Source organism: Lactuca virosa, chromosome 8 (genome assembly GCF_052849685.1).
Source record: "Lactuca virosa cultivar CGN04683 chromosome 8, Lactuca_virosa_CGN04683_v6, whole genome shotgun sequence".
NCBI classification, from domain to species: domain Eukaryota; kingdom Viridiplantae; phylum Streptophyta; class Magnoliopsida; order Asterales; family Asteraceae; genus Lactuca; species Lactuca virosa.
In genome coordinates, this window is record NC_136433.1 from 37,142,717 (window position 1) to 37,168,035 (window position 25,319).

At 37.8% G+C, this 25,319-nt stretch overlaps 1 protein-coding gene across 1 annotated transcript; it reads right to left on the reverse strand.

Annotated features, from left to right (window-relative positions):
* Positions 1–17,368: 17,368 nt before the first annotated feature.
* LOC145130243 (uncharacterized) lies at positions 17,369–18,442 on the reverse strand. Its single transcript, XM_079065076.1, has 2 exons — positions 18,052–18,442; positions 17,369–17,910 (listed from the first exon to the last, which is right to left on the reverse strand). The coding sequence occupies exons 1-2, from the start codon at positions 18,440–18,442 to the stop codon at positions 17,369–17,371; spliced, it is 933 nt and encodes a 310-aa protein (XP_078921202.1).
* Between the last annotated feature and the right edge of the window lie 6,877 nt (positions 18,443–25,319).

Consider the following 25,319-nt stretch of genomic DNA (forward strand, 5'->3'; position numbering starts at 1 on the left):
AATAGCAACATTCATGGACAAGTCACTTGCCTCTTTTCGAAGGTCTCAGAACAAAATGCAATGCTGTGGCACCGACGACTCGGCCATGCTAACGCTAAAAACCTAAATCGTCTTGCAAAGAATGAGATGGTCCGAGGCTTACCTGTCTGAGACTTTATCACTTTTGAGAAGTGTGTGTCGTGCGCCCAGGGTAAACATCATAGAAAACCACACCTTCCAAAACAGTTTAACTCAATCAGTCAGGTGCTCCAATTATTGCATATGGACTTATTTGGTCCGGTCAACGTCCTGAGCATCAACAAAAGTTCGTACTGTCTAGTTGTGATCGATGATTTCTCTCGTTTTACGTGGGTCTTCTTCTTATCCAACAAAGCTGGGGTTGCTGATCTGATAAAGAAGTTCATTGTGATGATTGAGAACCAAACCAACAACCAGGTGAAGGCGCTTCGTACTGATAATGGAACTGAATTCAAGAATACTGTTCTTGATCATTTTTGCGCAGAAAAGGGAATCGTGCGTCAATACAGCTCTGCTCACACGCCTCAACAAAATGGTGTTGCTGAAAGGAGAAATAAAACTTTAAAAGACGCTGCAAGGACGATGCTGTGTGATTCCAAGTTACCTGTTTTCTTTTGGGCCGAGGCGATTAACACTGCTTGCTACGTGCAGAATCGTGTTCTAATCAACAAAGCTCAGATGAAGACACCGTACGAGATTCTCTATGGTCACAAGCCTTCAGTCAGTCATTTCCGTGTATTTGGCTACCCTTGCACCCTTCTTCACTTGGAATCCAACCCAAAGTTCAATGCCAAAGCCGATGATTGTTATTTCGTAGGGTATGTTGCGCGCACCGCGTATAGGGTTTACAACAAGAAGACGAAGCAGATTGTCGAATCCTATGACGTGCGCTGGTTGGAGGAGAATGAAACGGACGCTTGAGTGGGTCCTGACTGGTTATTTGATTACACATCGCTTTTCAAATCATTACATGTGTCTTCAGATGGTTCAAATGGATCCTCTTCTGGTTCGAAGATTGTTTCTGAAGACGAAGACGAAGAAGTTGTTTATAGACCTCCAACGGTTGAGGGGGAGTCATCTGCTCCAACTGAGCGGGAGTCACCTGTTCGACTTGGCAGTCCAGAGTCTCCAGTTCGAAATGCTACTCCTGATGCTGATGCTACACCTCTTACCCCAGTTGAAAGAGAGTTTATGTCTAGAGATGCTTCCGCTGTCACTCCAACTTTTATGGAACTACTCTTTCCTGAAGAAATTGCTAATGAGTTTGTAGCAGATTCATCTAATGCAGATCAATCAGAAAATGATGGAGGTTTCAACATTCACACTCTTCCTGTTTCACTCAATGATATCAGCCAAGACATACCTTCTAGAATTCTACGCGATCATCCGATCGAAAACATCATTGGTCAGCTGGGCGATGGAGTTAAAACCAGAAGTCAGAGTGGAGATGTCAATACATGTCTCTATTCTTGCTTTATCTCTCAAATAGAGCCCAATAATGTTGAAATATCTTTGAATGAGCCCAGCTGGGTAGATGTTATGCATGAAGAGCTAAATTAATTTGAAAAGCTCGGGGTTTGGAAATTGGTTGAGTTACCAAAGGGCAAAAGGTCTCTTGACATACGCTGCGTTTATCGAAACAAGCAGGATGATTCTGGTGTTATAGTGCGCAATAAAGCAAGATTGGTGGTTCGCGGGTTTCGACAAGTCGAGGGTCTTGATTATACTGAGGTTTATGCTCCCGTGGCTCGCTTGGAGGCTATTCGTATCTTCCTTGCATATGCTTCCTACATGAAATTCACGGTTTACCAAATGGATGTCAAGACAACCTTCTTGTATGGCAAGGTGAAGGAAGAAATCTACGTTGATCAGCCCCTGGGTTCGTTAACTCAAAGCTTCCTAATCATGTCTACAAGTTGGACAAGGCATTGTATGGGTTACATCAAGCTCCTCGAGCGTGGTATGCGACTCTCACAAAGCACTTGCTCGAGCATGGATACTCTCGTGGCACTATCGATCAAACTTTATTCATCAAGCATGTTGGTAATGATCAGATTCTAGTCCAGATCTACGTTGACGACATTATCTTCGGGTCTACCAGTCCACAGCTATGCAAAGAGTTTGAAGGCGTGATGAAAAAGAGGTTTGAGATGAGTTGATTGGGAGAAATGACCATGTTTCTGGGGCTTCAGGTCAAACAAAATTCAACCGGAATCCTGCTCCATCAAGCTAAGTATGTGGAGGATATTCTTGAGAAGTTCGGGTTTCAAGACGCTAAACCTGCATCGACACCAATGGCCGAAAGACCCCTGCTAAATCCAGATATTGATGGCGAATCCGAAGATCAGACACACTATAGATCGATGATCGGATCGTTGATGTATCTTACTGCAAGCCGTCCAGACATCATGTTTGCAATTTGTCAATGCGCACGTTATCAGGCTAATCCTAAACTTTCACATCTTATTGTTGTCAAAAGGATTTTTCGGTATATCAAAGGCAGCCCAAAATTGGGTCTCTGGTATCTGAAAAATTCCGAATTTGATTTATATGCTTTTGCTGACAGTAATTATGGAGGCTGTGAGCTTGACAGGAAATCTACATCAGGAGGGTGCCAATTCCTTGGAGATAGGCTGGTGTCGTGGCAGTGCAAGAAACAACATACCGTCTCAACCTCAACAACAGAAGCAGAATACGTTGCTGCATCTGCTTGTTGCTCTCAAGTTATCTGGATCCAACATCAGCTGTTGGATTACGGTTTGAATTATCTAGAAACCCCCATTTACTGTGATAATGAGGTCGCGATTCAAATTACTAAAAATCCTGTCCAACATTCCAAAACCAAGCACATTGATATCAAAATTCATTTTATCAGAGACTGTTATGAGCACTCGCTCATCCGGCTAGAACAGGTTCCATCTGCTAAGAATGTAGCGGACCTGTTCACCAAGCCTTTTAACAAAGCTCGATTCGATGTGCTTGTGGGATTTTTGAAAATGATTCGTTTTGAGGATTAAATTTTTTGTTATAAGTTAGATTAGTTTAAATTTGCGCATTTTAGTGATTTCATTCTCACCCATGCACAAATTTAGGGGGAGAAATAAACAAAAACCAAACAAAAATCGAAAAATTAAAAAATCCAAAAATATTTTATTTCTGTTTTATTTTTTTTCAGAAAACATTCAAAAATCCAAAAACATTAAAAAATTCAAAAAAAAAAAATTAAAAAATTATGTTGCTAACAGTTTTTGCTTATAGGTGTTGTGAAGGGAAGTGATATTATCAAGTGATAACAGGCAATCTCAGTATGCGTAACGTACCAAAATTAAATTGTCTATGCTCTGTGTTCGATGCGCTGGTAGGCACGAAAGATTCTAAATGGACTTGACTAGGCAGAGTTGAACTTAAGGAATTCATAGACTTGACAAATCTTGACCTAGTTAAATCCGTTTAGCCTGACAATACGACGCTTGGATAGGTTGAGCAGGGAGATATATATGGGAATCTATTGGTCACATTAAAAGAACTCGTATCTGGAAATGTGGATTAACTTTTCCTCGATGTGCGGATTCTGTCCTTAATTTCGGTATTGATGGGGTGACTGGTGAATTCCGATAAATTAGGTCTGTAGAAAATTGTTTTCTCTCTATCTGTCTGTTAGTCATATGTTGCTTCCTCTGCGTGATCGAGAGATCCGACCTGGACTGTAACATATGCAACTCTATTTCTCTGCATCTTCTATCTATGCAATTCTTTCTATCTGTTAGCCATATACTGTCTCCTTTGCGTGACTTACAATCCGACCTGGTACACAGTATATGCATCATTCTTATTCTCAATCCCTCTAAAACTTCAGTTAGTCATATGTTTCACCCTCTGCGTGATTGGAAGAGATCCGACCTGGGTGTATAACATATGCAATCTAAATCTATCTTCTCTCTTAATGATTGTCTGCTCACCCGATGTAAGGAGTATTCTGGAAGTCCTTGATTACTGGAGCATATCAGGAAGCAGGAAACATGTTCTAGTACAATTAAAATTGAACACTTACAGATTGTCTGTAGATCTCGCTGCTCAATTTAGGTGGACAACAATATCCCTGGTCGTCGTCAACTGAATGGTCCTTAAGGAATATTATCTAGGAACTTAGGATCACTTTGTCTTGTCACTTATAGTATGTCCTAATTCTGTCACAATTTTTCGTGTTTAAGTGGATCACAATACTGGCGATCGACCAGACAAAGACGTGAAGATAAAAGGTACCGACAAGTGGATTAAGGCTGTCTAACAACTTTGATCCTAGTGTCACAAATTTATATTCAATGATTTTTGAGATAAATTTTAGTTTGCATCTATTTTATCTCAATTTTTATTTTTATTTTTATTGTATTTTTATTTTTATTTTTATAATTGTCAAAATTTAAATTTTTTTAAAATTCTTAAATTTTAGAAATTATCTTATTTTTATTTTTTATTTTTTAGTTTATTTTATTTTATTTTTAATTTTATCCTCAAAAGGTTTTATTTTTGAAAATTAGTTGCGATTTGGACTGTGCCTTATACTGTGTGGGAGACAGGTAAATTTCGAAAAGGGTATAAAAGGTGGAGTTTACAGCTGGAAACCCTTCCCACCTCATTTTCATCCTTCCGGCCATAAACTCTCTCCACTCTCTCTCATCTCGAAAAAAAATTTGTGTGTTTTTGCGAAATCGTTTAGTCCACATGAAAGGTATGCTAAAACCGACCGTGGGAATGTAGTTTGTTCATCGATTCGACTGATTTTGGGGGTTTAATCGAAGTTTTACTGTTCGTCGGCATTTACGGTTGAAGCTTACGGCTCAGGAGCATACGGCCGTAAACTCTGTTTACGGCCAGGAGCTTACTGCCATGGGTTTACGGCTGTAAACCCAATCTGGACCGTAAACCCTATTTGACCATTTTTTACCGTAAACCCAAATTGGACCGTAAACCCTATTTTGACCATGTTTGACCGTAAACTCCAAATTTTAGTCAAAATATTTTTTTAAGGCCAAAATGAAATTGATTAATTAAAAAAACTTAAAGCTTTAACTGCTCAAATATTTTTGTTTTCTTACTTGGCCTGTTTTAGTGCAGATCAATGGCAAGTTTGAAGTTTGTTGACATGCATAACTTGGCTATTGTACTGGCTGATCCTCCTGCTGCTCATGGAGATTTCAGGTCGATGATCCACAGGCTGAGAGAATGCTGCCTAGCCTCTGCCATTACTATGAACCCAGTCGTCTATCAGAGAATTATCAGGGAGTTCTGGCAGACTGCTAAGATGACAAGAGACAACAATGGAGCAGTTACTATTGAAGCTGTTGTGAAAGGATGCAAGATTATGATCACTGAGCAGTTCATCAGAGAAACATTGCTGATTGATGATCAACCTGATTTTCCTACTGAGATCGGGATTGAAGATGTGCAAAAGATTCTCAAGAAGATGGGGTACGAAGGCATCTATCCTCCCACTGTGAAAAAGCTTCTGCCACCCTACTAGAGATTCTTGGCTCATGTATTTGTGAGCTGTATCTCGGGCAGAAGGTCAGGTGCTGATGAGATCTCGCTGAGGAACACAGGGGCAATTGTTTCACTAGCTGCAGGAATCAACTTCAACTTCTCAAAGTTCATATTGGATGAGTTCATAGTAAACATCAATGCTATAAACCGGGATACCAGAGATTCTTTCTTGATGTATCCTAGGTTCATCCAGTTGTTCATTGACACTCAATTTCCGGAGATGGTCAAAGAGGGAGAAACTCTAGATATGAAGTCGTTAGATCCCCACACTGTTGGGCTTATCAAGCAGAATCGAAAGGGCAAAGTTGTTTTCCAAGGATTGCATCCCCTTGTGAAGTTCGGAAGATTTGCTGAGCTGAATGAGTCATCCGAGTCTCATGGAACGTCCGATAAAGCATCCTCTGAGCCTACTTCTTCAGAGAGGGTTATTTCTGAAGATGTCATCACAGTGTCGGATCATGATGAAGAAGAAAATACTCCAGCTCCTAATGCACAAGTAGCTGAGGAACATGATCTGACATCTGTTCAGGTCCAAAGCGATTATAATGAGGGGTCGTCAAAAAGTGCAACTGAAACTGATTTGTATGAAGACCTCGATCTTACTGGGTTCGATAAGGATGAAATTCCTTTAAATTTTGGTAGTAATGAAGACTTCATGACCGGTGAAAACCTCAACACGCTATTTGACAATATCAATGAAGTTGCTCATCCAGCAACGGAGATTAGGGAGACTGAAGACGTTCTTGAAACCACGCCTCCTTCTACCAATCAAGTGGCGGAAACAACAATTCCTATGGTGACAGTGTCAGGGATTCCTCCCCTTGATGTTGTTTCACCTACATCAGAGCCACTTGAAAGTGATCACACAACAACACAAACCTCTCAACCTCCCATAAAAAGAAGAAGACTTGACCCAAGACAGGGAATTCTTATTCCTGGCCCACTTCAAGGCTTTTCAATTCCACCAACAACCACTCCTGCTATCGTCTCATCAGAACCTCTCAGTGAAGGTCCTAGTACCTTTTATGAAGCTGGTGATTCTTTTCTCCCCACAGGTTTCTCTCCTTCCATGCCAGATCATGATGCTGCTTCTGTGAGGCTAGCCATGCACTTGGCTGAGGAACAATTCACAACGCCTCCCTCACGTGGTAAAGGAATATCTATTGGGGATGACAGCTCTGGAGAAGAGAATCCTACTATCCTTGGACTTCAGAAGGAGATCAGTGTACTGAATCAGAAGAATATAGAGCTTGATATCAGGGTTACAGACCTTCAGTCTGAAAATGCCAAGCTAAACATTCAAGTTACTGATCTTCTTGAAGACAAAGCTCTGAAGACGAAGCAGATCACTGATCTTCAGACGCATTTCGGTTTGTTGACCGCCAGCTACTATGACCTGAAGAAGAAGCTGGAAGAAGAATTTGGCGACAAATTCAAGTCATCTGTCGATGAGCCAAAGATCTATCTTCCCAATCAAGATGCTCCCATAGCTCCACCACCTACAAGAACAACCACTGTTTTCGATCGTTTTGACAAAGAACCAGCACATGCTCCGAATGTCGTGGCGTTAAAACGTGCTAAACTGGCCAAGTTTACTGAGAAGGGTCAGTTTTTGTTCAAAAGGAGCTCGGATCAGAATGCTCCCGGGGATCAACCAAACATCACCTTTACGGATCTTGGAGAGAATCGCTTCAGGGACGTATATGGTGATAGGTCAGGGATCATCTCATGGGGATTCCACGACACTCTAAATATGTGGATCGTGAGAAGAAAGAGTGGCAATATTGAACTGTACAAAGATGCTCATGACTTCCACTCTTAGACCAGGATTGACCTTACAGAGTTATCTAAGGCTCCTTTTGCAAATCCTTCCAATGAACCCAAGGCGACTCATTTCAAGTTATTTTTGGACGATCAAGTGGCAAAGGGCTTTCCCTCAATGAAGACTGCAGAGTCTATTATCAAGATATACCCAAATGTCATTGATCCCAAAACCAATCAGCCTCTTCGGTCTGTGATGTGGCCCGCTACTGCTCAAGTGAAGCAAATTCCTATCCTTCATAACCATCCAGATGGATCTCTAAAGTCCATGCAATACTGGGTGCTCGATGAATCCACGGCTTCCGCTGTCATCAAGCTTGAGCATGGATGTATTCGCCTATATGACAAGAGGGATCTGCTACAGTTCAGAAAATGGGATATACATCAGCTTTCTCATCATCAGATCAAGGTCGCTGAAGACTTATTCGAGTCCGCTGCTAAGGAGTACACTGCTATGGTTGCTGAGATTATCCGAAAGGAAATGTGGAATGGAGCTATGGGAAAATCAGACGTGCTGGTGGTTGATAAAGACTAAGTCCAAGCTAGCACCAAACCAATGAGGAGATTGAAGGGTCCAGTAAATGGTTTGGTCTAGGCTTTCATTGTAATAGTTTATTTTGAGTCTTTAGTGCATTTTGTGGGTTGTCAGTGAGTTTACGACCAGATGGTGAGTTTACGGCCGTAAGCCTGTTTACGGCCATAAACCCTATTTGCGGTCCAAGTCTAGTATAAATAGAGGAGTTGTAGGTCATTGTCAAGTTGTTGATGCCACAGAGTTCACGGTCCACTGTATCGAGTTGTACCAGACGTTTTACTGCAATAAACGTGTGCAAGCTTGATTGATCTTCTTCTTCTACTCTTATTCTGATTGCTCTTGATTGATTACTTGATCATTGGTAAAGATCCGTTTTAGGACCTTACAATTTTTAAGTCATTGTGACATATAAAATTATTTGATAATTTTATAAACCGTTTAAAATTGTGTAAATTATATATCAAACGTATGATAATCTACATATAACAGGTAACAAAATGTACGAACAAAAATATGAACTACAACTTTTAGTAACATAAAAATACAACAACATCTATTATAACATCTGTATTAATATATATATATATATATATATATATATATATATATATATATATATATATACAACGAATAATAAAAAATATGAAAAATAAACACTACAACTTTTAATAACATAAAAACACTAAAACATTTATTATAACATTTATATTAACTTTTCATATTTAAATCACAAATCTCTTCAAATGCATTAATGTTTTGAATGAGCAAAATTTTACAACCTTATAAAAGAAAAGAAAATAAAAAGTTATTAGTGATTACTAATTAATAATCATAAGTTAAAAACTCTTGAGTTGTAACTAATAAATATACATAAATTAGAAAACTCTTGAGTTGTAGTGTGAGTTTCAAATGAATACGGTACTTGGAAATGTGTATTTATTATTATTATTATTATTATTATTATTATTATATTTGTCTAAATAATTGGTTTTGATGCATCATTTTAATCCATTCAATTATTAAACATAAAGATATTTAATTATAAATTTATAACATACATAGGTGTATATATATGTTAAACAAATCACATATAATATATATTTTCGTAAATGTCATATGTAATTCTTGTCGTAGTAATATGGATAAATTACTTTCATGTGAAGAACATATCATGATAAGTCATCATAATTACATACCAAATGTTAAAAGTTATGCTATCTTTTAAATATTGTCTTGTAAATATGTTGTGTAGGATAACCCAACAAAAAAAATAATATAAAATAAACATAATCAAAATAGAAAAACTACAATCAAATAAATAAGAACATTGGTGGTTGAATATATAAATAAAAATGTTACATAAATATACGTTTAAATCAAAAGAAAAAACTAACATTCGTCTACTTTGCTAAAAAAAAACTATATACGTTTTCTGAATCTTCTTTCTTTATTTAACACCATTCAACCATAAAAACTTGATTACAATTCTTCACTAACCTACAATCAAAATGTTTTTCTTGATAAAGAAGAATGAGAAAGATATTCCAAGCAAAACATTGATGTTTGGAGAGTCATATTCAAGATTGAGTAATACATACAAATCACATATAAAGATCAAATGAGAAATTGAATATAAAGAAAGAATAGAAAAGCTTCATTTGTGTTGGTTGAAAGAAAAAATCATATTACAATTACCATCGATGCGACATAACTCATTTCTTCAAATCATCATATTTGGATCGTGAATGCTTCAACTATATGAAAACTTTTGAATCATAATATCTTCAACCAAATGACGACTTTTTGTAAGAAAAATGTACTAATATAACTACATATATAATGAAGGTGAAAGGGTGTGGGGGTTTCAAATGCATGAGGTGTTAAACTTATAGAGTGTGTGATTTTCTTGGAATGAGATTATGTGTGATTAATTACTTTGAAGGTGAAAGGGTGTGGGGGTTTCAAATGCATGAGGTGTTGGCAAATTTTTATGGGGGTTTCAAATGCATGAGATTCAAGGGAAAATGTTAGCTTTATAAGTATGTATGATAATGAAATGATGAGAATGATGATAATGACGATAATGACATGTTACCCATTATCTCAATATTATTCTAAGTAACCCTCTTAATCGTCATGTAAATTTTAAAATTTTGTTATTTGACTAATTAAACTATTTTGTTAAACATAAAAAAACAAAACTAAAAGTATATTTCATTCATTTTCTATTTATTATAATTACTTACTTGATCAATAAAAAATATCATACGTGTTTGGCAAATAAACTAGGCAGAAGTCCTATAAAGGGAAATAGACTTATTAAGGTAATTAACTTTTAGGTTTGTTCACATCTGGATAACAATCTTTTTTTTTCTATAAATCTAGGTAACGAACTTTTTGGAAGTGTTCACATATGGCCATTATGAACGGCTGTAGCAGGTTACATCCGATCATAATGGTCATATGTGAACACTTCCAAAAATTTATGTTAGGGGTGTCAAACCCAACAAATAAAGGGGTACGATATACTCCAAAATAGCACTACTATATTGCACTAAAAGGTAGTACAAGGCAAGCAGGGTCGATCCACAGAGACACGGGATAATTAGTCTATACCTCTTTGCGCAAGGTACTATGGTCACCAACAGTAAAGAGGGGGTTTAGAATGAAATAATTAAAACAAACAATTAAAAACACCAGTAATCAACTAAAAGAGTGAATTAAATTCAGAAATGGTAAGGACTCCAACCTCATGCATGACAACTTAGCAATGTGATTCCAAGATAACATGATATTTGCTCAATTCTATCTAAGTTGGTACTTGAAAGTGTTAACAAGCTCTAACACTTCCCATTCACCACATTAATTAACCAAAACAAGCTCTTTGATTAACCCTAAACTTACTAACCTAATCTAAACACGCTCTTAGAATTAGATTGAAAGATTGCATTAAACTTTATGTGAATGTTCCCAACAACACCCAATACTCCTCACAAGCTCGGGAGCGTAAGAGTGTGTGAATAAGATTTACACTAAATTCATTCAATGGAAATCAGTTTAGTGCTTGTTACTTGTTCAATTTCACAAAACAATTACGGATTTTGTAAAAGAGATAACTTGAATGACCTAACCCTAATTCAAATGGCCAATAAGAATCACAATTAGAATCAAACATTCGATTAAATCAAAATCAAATTCACTAGATAGAAATTAAAAGCAAACATCATGTCATATGATTGAAATCACAACTAAGAAGTCAAGACATGAAGTTGGAGAAACTAGGGTTCTAGCCACACATGGCTAGAACAAGATCACAAGAATAAAAGATGGAAATAATGTGCAATTACAACTTACAAATAAGAGAAATAATGTTTCCAAATGATAAATGATCAAATCCTTGCAAAAACCTTCGAAATCCCCTCTCAAAATGTGCTCTGATATGTTCTGTCTATCTCAAAATGACCCTCAACCCGTAATATGAAAGATAGGAAAAACTGCCAAAAGTTGGTTTTTGGGTCGAACACGGCCCGTGTTAAAATAGGCTAAACTGACACGACTCGTGTTTAGCAGCCAACACGGCCTGTGTTGATTTGCACTAAACTGACACGACCCGTGTTCAGCATGGTCAACAGCTCCCATTTTGGTCAACACGGCCCGTGTACCCCTCTGACTCCGAATCCAAACTTGATTTTTCCAACTTTTTCGTTCTTCGCCCGATCATCCCGAAATCTTCACCAATGCTTCCCGGCAACTCCCAAAGCGCGTCCCAACCTCCGGTTTACCTGAAAAAGACATGAAAGTGTGCAAATAAGGTTGTTCTAGAGACTAACATGAATATGATGAAATGCAATAAAAATGAAGAATAACTATGCTAAATAGATGCATAAAAGGGGACTAAAAGGTGTGCAAAAAGGTGCACAAAATGCACCTAACAAATCTCCCCAAGCTTAGACCTTTATTCCTCAAGAAAGAATAAGAACCGGACAAACAGGACGATTTCTAGATGGAAAATGAAATATAGAACAAACGGGGACAGGAAGATCCTAAAAGCTAAGAATGAATGCATGCAATGAAAACTATGAAAAAGAAACATATGTACAAAAGATACTTAAGAAACAAAATGAACCAAAGAAAAAAAATTAAGAAGACAAGTAATTTATTTATTTTTTATAAATATATATAAATATGATCAAACTTTACATCAATGGGGCTCCAATCATTAATACCTAGGCGACCATCCTGCTACCTTCCATATATCACAGACTCCCAAAGTGAGGAAGACCACGAAACAGTGTAACCCAATAATCCAACCATAGTTTTATTTAAACTTTATACCTTAATTAGCTTTATGGGCGAAAATAACACGGTTCGGGATTTCATGTCCTTAAGACTAGATGGCCAAGAATCAGAATCGACGCATCCTTAAGAACCCGTCACGGCGAATCAGCTTTCGCTGAAACAGTGAGCCCACCCGAAGGGGCCCAGCTCCTATGCTTTCACTTTTTCGAGAGCCACAAGTATCATATCACACAGTTTTTTCATTCGCCAGATTTGACTTTGAGGCGGCTTTTGATTTTGATTGAACTTGGATTTGTATCTTCATTTTGAGCTTTGAATTCTTCAATCAACTTTTGAATTTCTAATAATTTCTTCGTTTTGGCACTTGAAATTCTGATTGGGGTACTGGATGTGACAGTTGTACCCTTTCTTCTTTCTTGACTGTGTGGATCTGATACTTAAGCTCTTTGTTACCGCGAGGGTAACGCGTGTCAACAAATAGGTCCGTGTTCTGTGGGTCCAGAGTTGTCGATAAAGATTCTTTTTAAACATTCAGAAGCAAATCATCCTAAAGCTGTTATTACCGCCCACAAAAACGTTTCAGTATTCCATTTTTTTTTATCTAAGGTTGGGGTCTCGAATTACGGTGTTTGGGCCCCCTAGTTATGACAGCTGATTCTACACTTCCGATAACTATCCGGTCGCCTCATAATTTTTTCATTTGATTTCTCGTTTTCCCACTTCATGGAGCTATCGTATGTAAAGAGTGTCATCATCTCGTATAAAGACTTTTTTTTTTAATATGATGCAAAAAAAACTTTGAAACTAAAGCAAAGAGGAAAATTATTTTTGGGTTTTATATTTAAAATGCAGGGTGCAAAAGAAAATATTTTTTTGTTTTAGTTTTTTTTTGTTTTTTTTTCAAATGCATGGATGAACCTATTGTACAACTCTACCCCTCCCCAAGCTTAAAGATAAGCATCGTCCCCGATGCTCGGAGAGGGTGGAACAACCTAATCACCGAAAGTTGGTGGGGGATGGTAGTCAGGTCGGGTAAGAGTCCAAAATAGTCACAAATGCACACTAATAGGATTTTTAAGCAAAATATGAACGATTAAAGATATGGAAAGAATTTACCAAATCGTTCTTGGAACCTATGCAATTGTGGTGAGAACCTCCTCTTCATCTTCCCCAAGCTATCCGTGAAATATTTTTGGAGCCCGAGAGTCATTTTCTAGGCATAAAAACATGTTGCAACACATTTGGAACATTAAAAACTAAAGACTTCAAAGAAACGGAAATGTTTTTAAAGAAAAAGACAAAAATACCCCCGGGTTGCGTCCCGGTTAGCCGCCCTTGTTTTAAGTCGTTGGCTCGACTTGGCCCCAGAATATGCTTCATTCTAAGTATGTGGGCCTTTCCAACACATCAACCTTCTCGCCACTTCCTTCAATGGAACCTTCACCCTTTCTTTGGCTTTCTTTTTTCGCACAAACCAAAAAGTGTCACACCCCCAAACCAAGGATGGCGGAAACGTCCGGGGGTGGAGGACTTCATGTATAGTATCACAACAACGAGTATAATAGTGCTCAAAGTAAATACAACCATCATAAATATAATTAAAAAGGTTACACCATAGTATATGTTTACATGTTTCAAAATCAATTACATTATGATGACAAAATGAACTGTTTGACGATTTAACGACTCATCCTCAAAATGTTGTTAGTTTCCTGTTTCACTGATTTCCTGAGAATACAAGTAGTTTTGAAAAAGTGTCAACAATTAAGTTGGTGAGTTCATAAGAGTTTTGTTTGAGGAAAAAGCCGTTTTCCTTGTAAAAACGATAGAGTGTGATTCCAGAAAATCCAATATTTTCTTTATAAAAGTCATGTAGTCCTAAATGTCAAGACCGAAATGTACAAGTATTTTTCCATACTTAAAGTAATTCATGCAAGTTTAAATCGACATAAAATCGTTTAATTTAGAAGTAAAACCCGTAAATCTTATGTTTTGTTAATACCTCATGCGAGTTATTATAACTATGCTATGACTCAGTCGGCCTCGTAATATGACGTTCTTTAGGCGTCGCAAGTTAAATGACATTTGTCACCTCAGACCTGCCGGTCTAGCTGTTGCATGCAGCTCAGGTGTGGGTTTGTCAGACCCAATATAGATCTATACACAACTATCACACTCTCCCTACAAGAGACTCTGGTTACAATTTACAGGACTTTTGACTTTGTTACTTTGAAGGTAACACGAAGCGAATGTCTCGCAAATTTATTCATTAATAGATTTACATGAACTGAACTGAAAACCCCTTGGTAAATGAGTTTGAAATGTAAATTAAACATAAACTATACCTATTATAGTTTATCCAAAACGTTTGTAATGTAAAAGAACCCTTTTATGAAAATACATTAGTGCTATGAATCCATAAACTATTACTATTATGTAGTATATGAAAACCCATTTGTTTTGAGAGTAAAACCTTTCTCATGTAGTAAAAATCCATAAACTATGCTTATTATAGTTTATTATATGTGTTCGAAATGAATGAAGAATCCTTATCATGAATGACTAAATTTCAGTTTATGATGATAAACTAACAAGAGAATACATTCAATATTTAGAACATATGGTTATACACCTTGCTCAACATACTACAAAGTGTTATGAAAGTTGTAACCTGTTAACTAGTTTTTAACCTTTCTACATTGTTTTAAAAAAATAATAGTAAAATCATATGAAGTCGAAAACTGAATCCGTAAATTTTGAGAGTTCATAAAATGTGTCTAGTTTATTCATAATTTTTATTATTATTTTTAGAAGTCTGTAACTTGTGTTAAAATGTTCATATTCACAGACTGGTCCGAATTCGTTTATGAAATGATAGGCAGTTTTGTAACAATCACCATAAATCGTAGAAAAATCTTATGGAGATGTGCAAGTAGTCATTTTAAAGGTATAAACCTGATCTATTTGTATCTAATACAGTTTTGAAAACTAAAATGTTTAAGTTGACCAAAACAGTCCGTGAATGGAGTTAAACTTTTCTGATGAAAGCTGTTGGATGAGTTTAGTTGTGTTCTTGGTGTTTTAACTTGTATTCCCCCCAATAAAACTTAAGACAAACGTGAAAAGATTGGGGTATGAACTCACCTTGAGTGATTTCAGAAGATGGATGATGAAGAAAAGAAGTGTTCAACTCAAGAACACTTAGAAGATGATTGATGATTCGAAGATCTAACAACAAATATGACGATATTTGTGTAAGGAACCCATGATTTGAGTGAAGAAGTGTAAGGAAATCAAGTGTGGGAAGAGATTTAATTACCAAGGTGTGTGAAGAGCTCAAGATCAGCCTTGAATCTCGAATTCTTGGTGAGAGGAAGTGAGAGAGAATGTGTTTTGCTTTTTGGTGAAAAGTGAGTGAAATGGGAGGAGAGAGGAGATTTTCAGCTTTTGGTGAACCTTTACAGCTGGAGGAGGGGTGTCAAAGGACAAATAGTTGACTAGGTAGGGGGAATAGTGACTGAGGGTTGTACTCTGAAGGTATGGGGGAGGTTGCTTGTGTCATACTCTAGATAAAGTCAACACTCTACCCCAAAATCTAACTTAATAGATTTTATTCTTGGACAAGGATTTCCCTCAAAAATATGATTAAAAATGAATATTTAGGGTCTCTTATATTAAATTTCGAGTTTTGGTGAAAATCCCGCGTTAAAATCACGAAAAACGGGCTTAAAACGAAGATTGGGTCAAAAACCAGGAAGAAAATCCTAATTTCCTAAGTCTGGCCGAAGGTTGGGTCTTGAGAGGGTTAGAACCGAAGGTAGGGTTCGGTTGGTGCATTGGAACCGAGAGTAAGAGGTTCGGTCCGAGCCTCGCAGGCGAACTCACCAGAAGGGACCGAAGGCGAGGGTTCGGTTCAGCAGATCGGATCAGCAGCTTCGGTTCGGTCCTCCTAGTTCGGTTCTTAAGGTTGTTCGGTCCAGGAGGCTTCTTAGGGTTTCGCTTCTTAGGGGTTTCGGTTCCTTAAGAGGGTTCGGCTCCTTAAAGCTGTTTTTCGCGTAAACTTCCGTTTTCGAGCGGTTTTCGACTAAATTAAGGGTCGGGATGCCCCGAGTGATTATAAAACGTTGAGAGAGATTTTGAGAGAGATTTGGGAGAGATTTACACACTTGGAGAGATTTCTCATACAGAGAGAGATTTGGGAGAGATTTCACACACTTGGAGAGATTTCTCATACAGAGAGAGATTTGGGAGAGATTTCACACATTTGGAGAGATTTTTCATACAGAGAGAGATTTGGGAGAGATTTCACACACTTGGAGAGATTTCTCATACTTGGAGAGATTTGGGAGAGATTTCACACACTTGGAGAGATTTCTCATACAGAGAGAGATTTGGGAGAGATTTCACATACTTAGAGAGATTTGGGAGAGATTTCACACACTTGGAGAGATTTCTCATACAGAGAGAGATTTGGGAGAGATTTCACATACTTAGAGAGATTTGGGAGAGATAGAGTGAAAGAGGTTGAGAGAGACTTCGTTTGCGACCTTTTTAAGTGTTTGACTTTGTAACGCAAGGTTCATCACTTACCCTGATTAGGGTTTAGAATTTCCGAACACGTGAAAACTCTAAGTGATACTTTGTATTAAGATTGCGAGTAGTACAATAAGAATCATAATGGAAACCCTAATATACAAGGGTTAGATGAGTTGACCGGTTTGACTTGTTGGCTTTGGTTGACTTTGACTTGACCAAAAATTGACGGTTGTCATAAAAAGGGCTTAAACCTTTAATATCGGAGACTGTCCACTTGATCCTTCTTTGGTATTTATTAAGCAAGGTTATCAAATCCTTTTCTTCCTTCTTCGATAGTTTATTTGAGTTGATGACCGGTTGAGTGCTCTCCTTCTCGGCATGTATTATCTTTAAAGGGTCCGGTGGAGTTTTTGCTCCCGAATATTGTGCTTGTTCCACCGGTGGAAGGAATTTGGCTTTGGTAGTGGGTGGCTTGGGTTTCATATCATCAATCCTCATATGCTTTGTGTCATAAATAAACTCCAAAATCTCCAGCACCTCATTATTCATATCGAACTCCTTTGCAAGCTCTTTGGCTTTGTCCCTGTCTAGTTTTCGTGACAAAACTAACTCTAGAAATTAATTGTTAGACAAGTTTAAACCCTTTTTAATTGAGGGTTGGATCAAATTCACAAGATTGACAGATTGAACATCGGAAGGAACCTTTTCTCCTTCATGAACATTGAAGTTGATAACTTCACCATCAAATTCCATACTTAAAGTTCCGTTGTAGACATCGATTTTTGTTTTAGAAGTTTTAAGAAAAGGTTTACCCAAAAGTATGGAACTTGAACTTGGAGAGTCATCATCTCCCATATCTAGGACATAAAAATCAGCCGGGAAAACAAATTCATCGACTTCCACTAACACGTCCTCTAATACACCCTTTGGGTGTACCAAAGACCGGTCGGCAAGTTGGATGATCACACCGGTTTTGGTCAATGTTCCTACACCAATCGATTTAAAAATAGAATATGGTACGACATTTATGGATGCACCTAGATCGAGCATGGCTCGAGGTACATAAAGATTCCCCAATTTGCATGGCACGGTAAAGACACCGGGATCCTTGCACTTTGGGGGCATCCTCTTTTGCAAAACCGCGGATACATTCTCCCCAACTGTTACAATTTGGTTTCCTTTTAATTTCTTTTTAGATACACAAAGATCCTTAAGGAACCTTGCATATCTAGGTACCTGCTTGATGGCCTCGAGAAGTGGAATGTTGATTTGAACTTTTTTGAACATTTGCATAATCTAACTCTCCTCCCGTTCTTTCTTCATTCTCTTTAATCTTTCAGGAAATGGAGCAGGTGTGGCTTTATACTCAGTGACGAAGGGCTTCTTTTCGGTTGTTTTATCTTCATTCTTCTCTTGTTTGGTTGCCTCTTCGACCACTATTTCTTCTCCCTCTTGATCAACCGACACTTTTGGACCATTGTAACTCTTTCCGTCTCTCAATGTGATGGCACACACGTTATGTCTTGGGTTCGTTTCAGTTTGGGCGGGCAACTTTCCTTGAGATTCTAGTTTGCTTACAGAAGTAGCAAGCTGTGAAACTTGTTGCTCTAAGTTCTTTATGCTTGCTTTTGTTTCTTGTTGGAAAGCTTGTGTACTAGTTGCCAAACTCTTCACTATGTCCTCTAAGGACATACTTGATGAACGCGCTTGTTGAGGAGGCTGTTGTGGCTGCCTTGGCTAAAATTTCTGTGGTGGAAAAGGTGGTCTTTGTTGGTATTGATGTGGTTGACTTGGTTGATAACTTCCATGTTGATTTCCTCCCCAACCTTGATTGTTGTTCCATCTTTGATCACCCCGTGGCTGCTCATATCCCCTTTGGTTTGACCTGGAATATCCTCCTAAAGCATTTGCTTCCGCATAATCCTCGTCTTGAAGTTGTGGGCACATATCGGTTGGATGCCCCACTTGAGTGCAAATACCGCACGGGCGGGGTGTGGGCTGCACACATTTGTCTTTGGCTAGCATCATTACAACTTTTGTAAGCTCGGACAATTGAGCTTCAATTTGAGGTGTTTGCACTTCCTTTACACCTCGGGGTGCATCCGTATACCATTCTTCATCATGGCTTGAATGTTTAGAATCTTCAGCCATGTTCTTGATTAAGTTGTGGATTTCGGTTGGAGTCTTGTCGGGTAAAGATTCCGCCAATGGAGGCATTTAGAAGTCTTCTTTCCATTGGAGTCATGCCTTCAATGAAGTATTGGAGGAGCTGGTATTCGGTGATTCCATGCTTTGGACATCGGGCACAAAGTTTCTTGAATCTTTCCCAATATGTGTGGAAAGCTTCTCTCTTATATTGCTTAATTCCAATGATTTCTCTCCGTAGGGCTGAAGCTTTCATCTCGGGAAAGTATTTATCCGAAAACAACCTCGCAAGATCTACCCAAGTAGTTACCTTCCCCGGTGGGAGGTCATAGAGCCAGTCTTTAGCTGCATCTTGCACTGCGAAGGGGAATGCCCTAAGCTTGATTTGATCCTCCGTGACATTGTGTGGCTTCATGCCCACACACACAACGTGAAATTCTATGAGAAACTTGTGAGGATCTTCATTCTCCAAGCCTCTAAAAGTAGGGAGTAAGTGGATAAGCCCAGATTTTAATTCCAAGTTTGTGGCAGCTGGATATGTGATGCAAAGAGGTTGTTGTGTAATCTCTTGTCTCAACCAATGACGAAGGGTTTGTTCGGGTGGTGGGTTTGGAGGTGGATTCCCTCCATGATTGTCTCCCATGGTGTGAGTAGTGGTTGAAGTTTTTGTGGGTGTAGTGTTTGGGATATTATAAGTAGGTGAAGATGGTGGAGTGGTATTTTTGGGTGAGGATGGTTGTGGTGAGAGTGAGAGACTTTCTGTGTCGGATGCGGACACACTTGAGAGGGGTATGTCCTCCCAAATGTTGATTACTGGAGGGTTAGATGATGAAGAAGTCTCGGAGCCCGGTTGCCTCTTACGAAGCTTGGCTTGCTTTCGTAACCTCTTTGCAGTCTTCTCTATCTCCGAGTCAATTGGCAATGGTGTACCTGTATGAAAAGACCTTGGCATAAAACAATTAGTAACACCGTGTCCCCGGCAACGACGCCAATTTGTTAGGGGTGTCAAACCCAACAAATAAAGGGGTACGATATACTCCAAAATAACACTACTATATTGCACTAAAAGGTAGTACAAGGCAAGCAGGGTCGATCCACAGAGACACGGGATAATTAGTCTATACCTCTTTGCGCAAGGTACTATGGTCACCAACAGTAAAGAGGGGGTTTAGAATGAAATAATTAAAACAAACAATTAAAAACACCAGTAATCAACTAAAAGAGTGAATTAAATTCAGAAATGGTAAGGACTCCAACCTCATGCATGACAACTTAGCAATGTGATTCCAAGATAACATGATATTTGCTCAATTCTATCTAAGTTGGTACTTGAAAGTGTTAACAAGCTCTAACACTTCCCATTCACCACATTAATTAACCAAAACAAGCTCTTTGATTAACCCTAACCTTACTAACCTAATCTAAACACGCTCTAAGAATTAGATTGAAAGATTGCATTAAACTTTATGTGAATGTTCCCAACAACACCCAATACTCCTCACAAGCTCGGGAGCGTAAGAGTGTGTGAATAAGATTTACACTAAATTCATTCAATGGAAATCAGTTTAGTGCTTGTTACTTGTTCAATTTCACAAAACAATTACGGATTTTGTAAAAGAGATAACTTGAATGACCTAACCCTAATTCAAATGGCCAATAAGAATCACAATTAGAATCAAACATTCGATTAAATCAAAATCAAATTCACTAGATAGAAATTAAAAGCAAACATCATGTCATATGATTGAAATCACAACTAAGAAGTCAAGACATGAAGTTGGAGAAACTAGGGTTCTAGCCACACATGGCTAGAACAAGATCACAAGAATAAAAGATGGAAATAATGTGCAATTACAACTTACAAATAAGAGAAATAATGTTTCCAAATGATAAATGATCAAATCCTTGCAAAAACCTTCGAAATCCCCTCTCAAAATGTGCTCTGATATGTTCTGTCTATCTCAAAATGACCCTCAACCCGTAATATGAAAGATAGGAAAAACTGCCAAAAGTTAGTTTTTGGGTCGAACACGACCCGTGTTAAAATTGGCTAAACTGACACGGCCCGTGTTCAGCAGCCAACACGGCCCGTGTTGATTTGCACTAAACTGACACGACCCATGTTCAGCATGGTCAACAGCTCCCATTTTGGTCAACACGGCCCGTGTTGATTTTGCAGTGTAAATCCAACACGGCCCGTGTACTCCTCTGACTCCGAATCCAAACTTGATTTTTCCAACTTTTTCGTTCTTCGCCCGATCATCCCGAAATCTTCACCAATGCTTCCCGGCAACTCCCAAAGCGCGTCCCAACCTCCGGTTTACCTGAAAAAGACATGAAAGCGTGCAAATAAGGTTGTTCTAGAGACTAACATGAATATGATAAAATGCAATAAAAATGAAGAATAACTATGCTAAATAGATGCATAAAAGGGGACTAAAAGGTGTGCAAAAAGGTGCACAAAATGCACCTAACAATTTCGTTACCTAGATGTGTACAAAAAAAAGATAGTTACCCAGATGTGAACAAACCGAAAAGGTAAGAGTAAATTACACGAATGGTCCCTGTGGTTTGGGTAATGTGTGTGTTTGGTCACTAACTTTTTTTTAACTCGGATGATCCCTACTGTTTATTTTTGTTATGCGTTTTGTCCATATCTTACCTCAAAAGACTATTGTGCCCTTTTTTAATTTATTTTTTAATTAGTTTTCTTATTTATGTATTTATTTTTTATATATTTAAAAAAATTAATGGACCCCACATATCTGTATCTCCTCACCCTAAACCTGAAACCACATTTGAGAAATTTAAGTTGGGTCATACCATTCATCATCCCATCTCTCATCCTCCTCAACTTCTATTTCCTTTCCATATGTAGTGACATCGACGTCTTCACCATCCCTTTTTTTTCGGTCCTTCAACTTTGTCGAACCAACATCACAACTCTTCTATTGGGTTGTGGTGGTGGAAAATTCAATTAAGAGACAGTGGGTTGTGGTGTTGGTTCGTCAGAGTTGAAGGACCGAAAAAAGAAGGGATTGTGAAGACGTCGATGTTACAAAAGATTGAAAGGAAATAGAAGTTGAGAAGGATGAGAGATATGATGGTGACTGGTGGGACCCAACTTAAATTTCTCAAATGTGGTTTCAGGTTTAGTGTGAGTAGATACAAATATGTGAGGTCTATTATTTTTTTTTAAATATATAAAAAATAAATAATAAATAAGAAAATAAATTAAAAAGGGCACAATAGTCTTTTGAGGTAAAACAAGGACCAAACGCACAACAAAAATAAACAGTAGGGATTATCCAAGTTAAAAAATAAGTTAGGGACCAAACTCCCAAATTACCCAAACCACAGGGACCATTCGTGTAATTTACTCTTACCTTTTCGGTTTGTTCACATCTGGGTAACTATCTTTTTTTTACACATCTAGGTAACAAACTTTTTGAAACTGTTCACATATGACCATTATGACCAGTTATGACCGGATGTAACCTGTTACGGCCGACCATAATGGTCATATGTAAACACTTCCAAAAAGTTCGTTACCTATATGTGTAGAAAAAAAAAGATAGTTACCCAGATGTGAACAAATCGAAAAGTTAATTACCTTAATAAGTTTATTTCCCTAAAATATTTCAAATAAATGGGAACGAATATGTATTTGTTAAAAACAAGCTTTTGCATTGGAGATGATATTTAAAGATAGTTTTTTCTTTTTTTTTCTTTTTTAGTGAAGCTACTGGAGTTTTTATGCGACAAAAATAATAATTTATATAGATGATTAACCATTGTGAATACTTTAAGTTTTGCTCTCTACCAAAACAACAATTGAGGATGTCTCGATATTTAAGACTGTTGAGAACGAGGAGTGATTGGATTGAGATAGATGGTAATGAAAAATTTGTGGCACTTGTTCTTTAAGAATAACAATGGAAGGTGTTTCCAAGAAGGTCAGGAGAGGAGACTAGATCCAAATAAGGCTTAGGATATTGTTAGTCGTATATTTGTATTGGTTTGTATTTATGTGTCTAGCCTAATTGTATTTGTATTCAACCCATTTGTATTTTGAGTATATATTTTCAATGAGAAGGCAATACACACATTATGGGAAAATACTAATTTTAACATGGTATCAGGCTCATACTCTCAACCCTAGCCGATCCTACCACCACGTATTTCTTCATCGCCTTATCCCTCTTCTCGTTCAACCCCCTATGCTTGCTGTTCTTGTCCAACTCTTTACACCATGGTCACTTCAGATAAAGAAAAAGGTTTTGGTTCTTCTAAAATATATGGGATCACTAATACTAAATCGTATGCCCCTCTTCTTTTGGACATGAATCAACTGAATTATGATGCCTGGAAGGAACATTTTAAAACTCATTGTTGTAACATCCATAAAATTCAAGAAAATTTAAACTTTTTCAGGCATTCAAAAACCATTATTTATTACAAAATGTTTTCAAAATAGTTTCATATCAGAGCATCCCAAAAATCAAAATCATAAAATGTGAGGAGGTGCACGATCAAGCCTTCGCCTTCCCGCGATCATTTGAAGTACCTGAAACAAAATCAACAACTGTAAGCCCGAAGCTTAGTGAGTTCCCCCAAAATACCAACGCCATACAATCAAAACAATATCATAGCAAACAACATGCATATAGAGTCTACAGTGTGACTGGACCGCCCTCATCGGGCCTTCAGTCTATCTGGCCCACTCTCAGAGTCTACAGTATGAATGGACCGCCCTCACCGGGCCTTCAGTCTATCTGACCCACTCTCAGAACCTTCAACATGTCTGGTCCGCACTATCGGGCCTTCATCCTGTCTGGACCGTCCTCCGGGCCTTCGGCCTGACTAGTACGCCCTAATGGGTCTGCAGTCTATCCGGGCCGCCCTGGGTATGTTGGCCTAGAGCACAAAGCAGGATCGAGTGTGATGCCTCAAATGTCTACAACTAGCATGCAACAAAAATTTTCTCTAGTTATACATGCAACAAAAATTTTCAAAGCTTGAAACCTACAACTAGCATACAATTTGACATATGAATCATAAAAGTATGTTAGAAGATTACCTCTTAATTGTAGCTTGTAGGAATTGGTCTTTCAAGAGCCTAACACATCAAGTGTGATGCCTCAAATGTCTTATAACAAACCAAGAACAAAAGGAGGAACTTGAGAGAGAGGTTTGGAGACACAAAATCGTTTTTGGCTTCTAAGAACACTTAGTCACGTAGTGCACAATTTTTGGCTTAGGGACTACATGTATATAGTGTAGAATTCCAAGGGTTAAATCCTAATCCACTTCCTTGGGCCTTGGTCCAATAATCCATATGATAATCCATTTGGACTAACTCTTCATGGATTCTTACATGAACTTAGTCCATTACCAATCAATATGGATTATTAGCCCAAACTATATATGTATCACTGATTTACTTAATCAGTCCCCGTTAATTAAATTAGTCTCTTTTGATCACTAAAGTAATTCCAAATTAATTCTTGATCAATACTAATTAAATAATATGATTTCTCAATTAATATATTATACTTATAATATATTAATAAATCACAAATAACCTCTTTCTTAAATATCCATCCTATCAAATTGTTCCAGAGTGTTACAACCCAAATGGACCATGCTGTATCGGGTCAAGTACATACAAATTATAGTTATGGGCTTAGACACATAATCCAACAGTCTCCCACTTGGATAAGTCTAATAACTATAACTGCAAGTACGACTTCAAAATCTGATTAACAATCGTAGCTCTCAAAAAGACCGTTGTCGAACTCTGATCTTATTAGTAAGGTGTCCATTAGATAAAGGATCATATATTCATCTATTATAGATATCGTATGGACATGAGACATGGATTATAATCATTCTCTCTCTCCATGTGTTGTTTCTCGATTTCCGATTTATGACGACCTACTAATTGAACAAATCAAATCAGTCCATGCTTGGCCAAGCGCTTAGGGTTGTCATCACTAAATCATCGAGGGGCCCACAAATATCGCTTTTATCCCACATTGGGTAAAAGGAATGGATAAACTTCGACTCATGTGCTTCCTCTATTTACTCATCAAACCACACACAATGATATGTTTTATAACACCGAGTTACTGGTGCGTTTACATATCATCAATGTGCAACCGACTTGTAAACTGCAACTCATATCTCTCGGTTTCAAGAATATAAGATATTATCGTCTCATGATCACTCGTGATAAAATCCATGAAGTGATTCAAATGAGCGTGGGTTTAGTCCAATACTCAAATCTTATTACAGGAGTACTCATGAATACTACAACAAACTTGTGCTATGTATAAACACCTTTAGACAATCTACAGACCCATTCATGACAGTCTCGCTTTAATACCTACTTCCAAAGTATGATCGACTGTGGATAGTTTGA

Excerpts from the sequence above, each read along its gene's own strand:
- LOC145130243 (XM_079065076.1), bottom strand. The coding sequence starts at position 18,442 with ATGTCCTTAGAGGACATAGTGAAGAGTTTGGCAACTAGTACACAAGCT. Across the intron at positions 17,911-18,051 it reads GAAGAAAGAACGGGAGGAGA|TTGGGGAGAATGTATCCGCG; the intron begins GTTAGATTATGC and ends AAATTGTAACAG.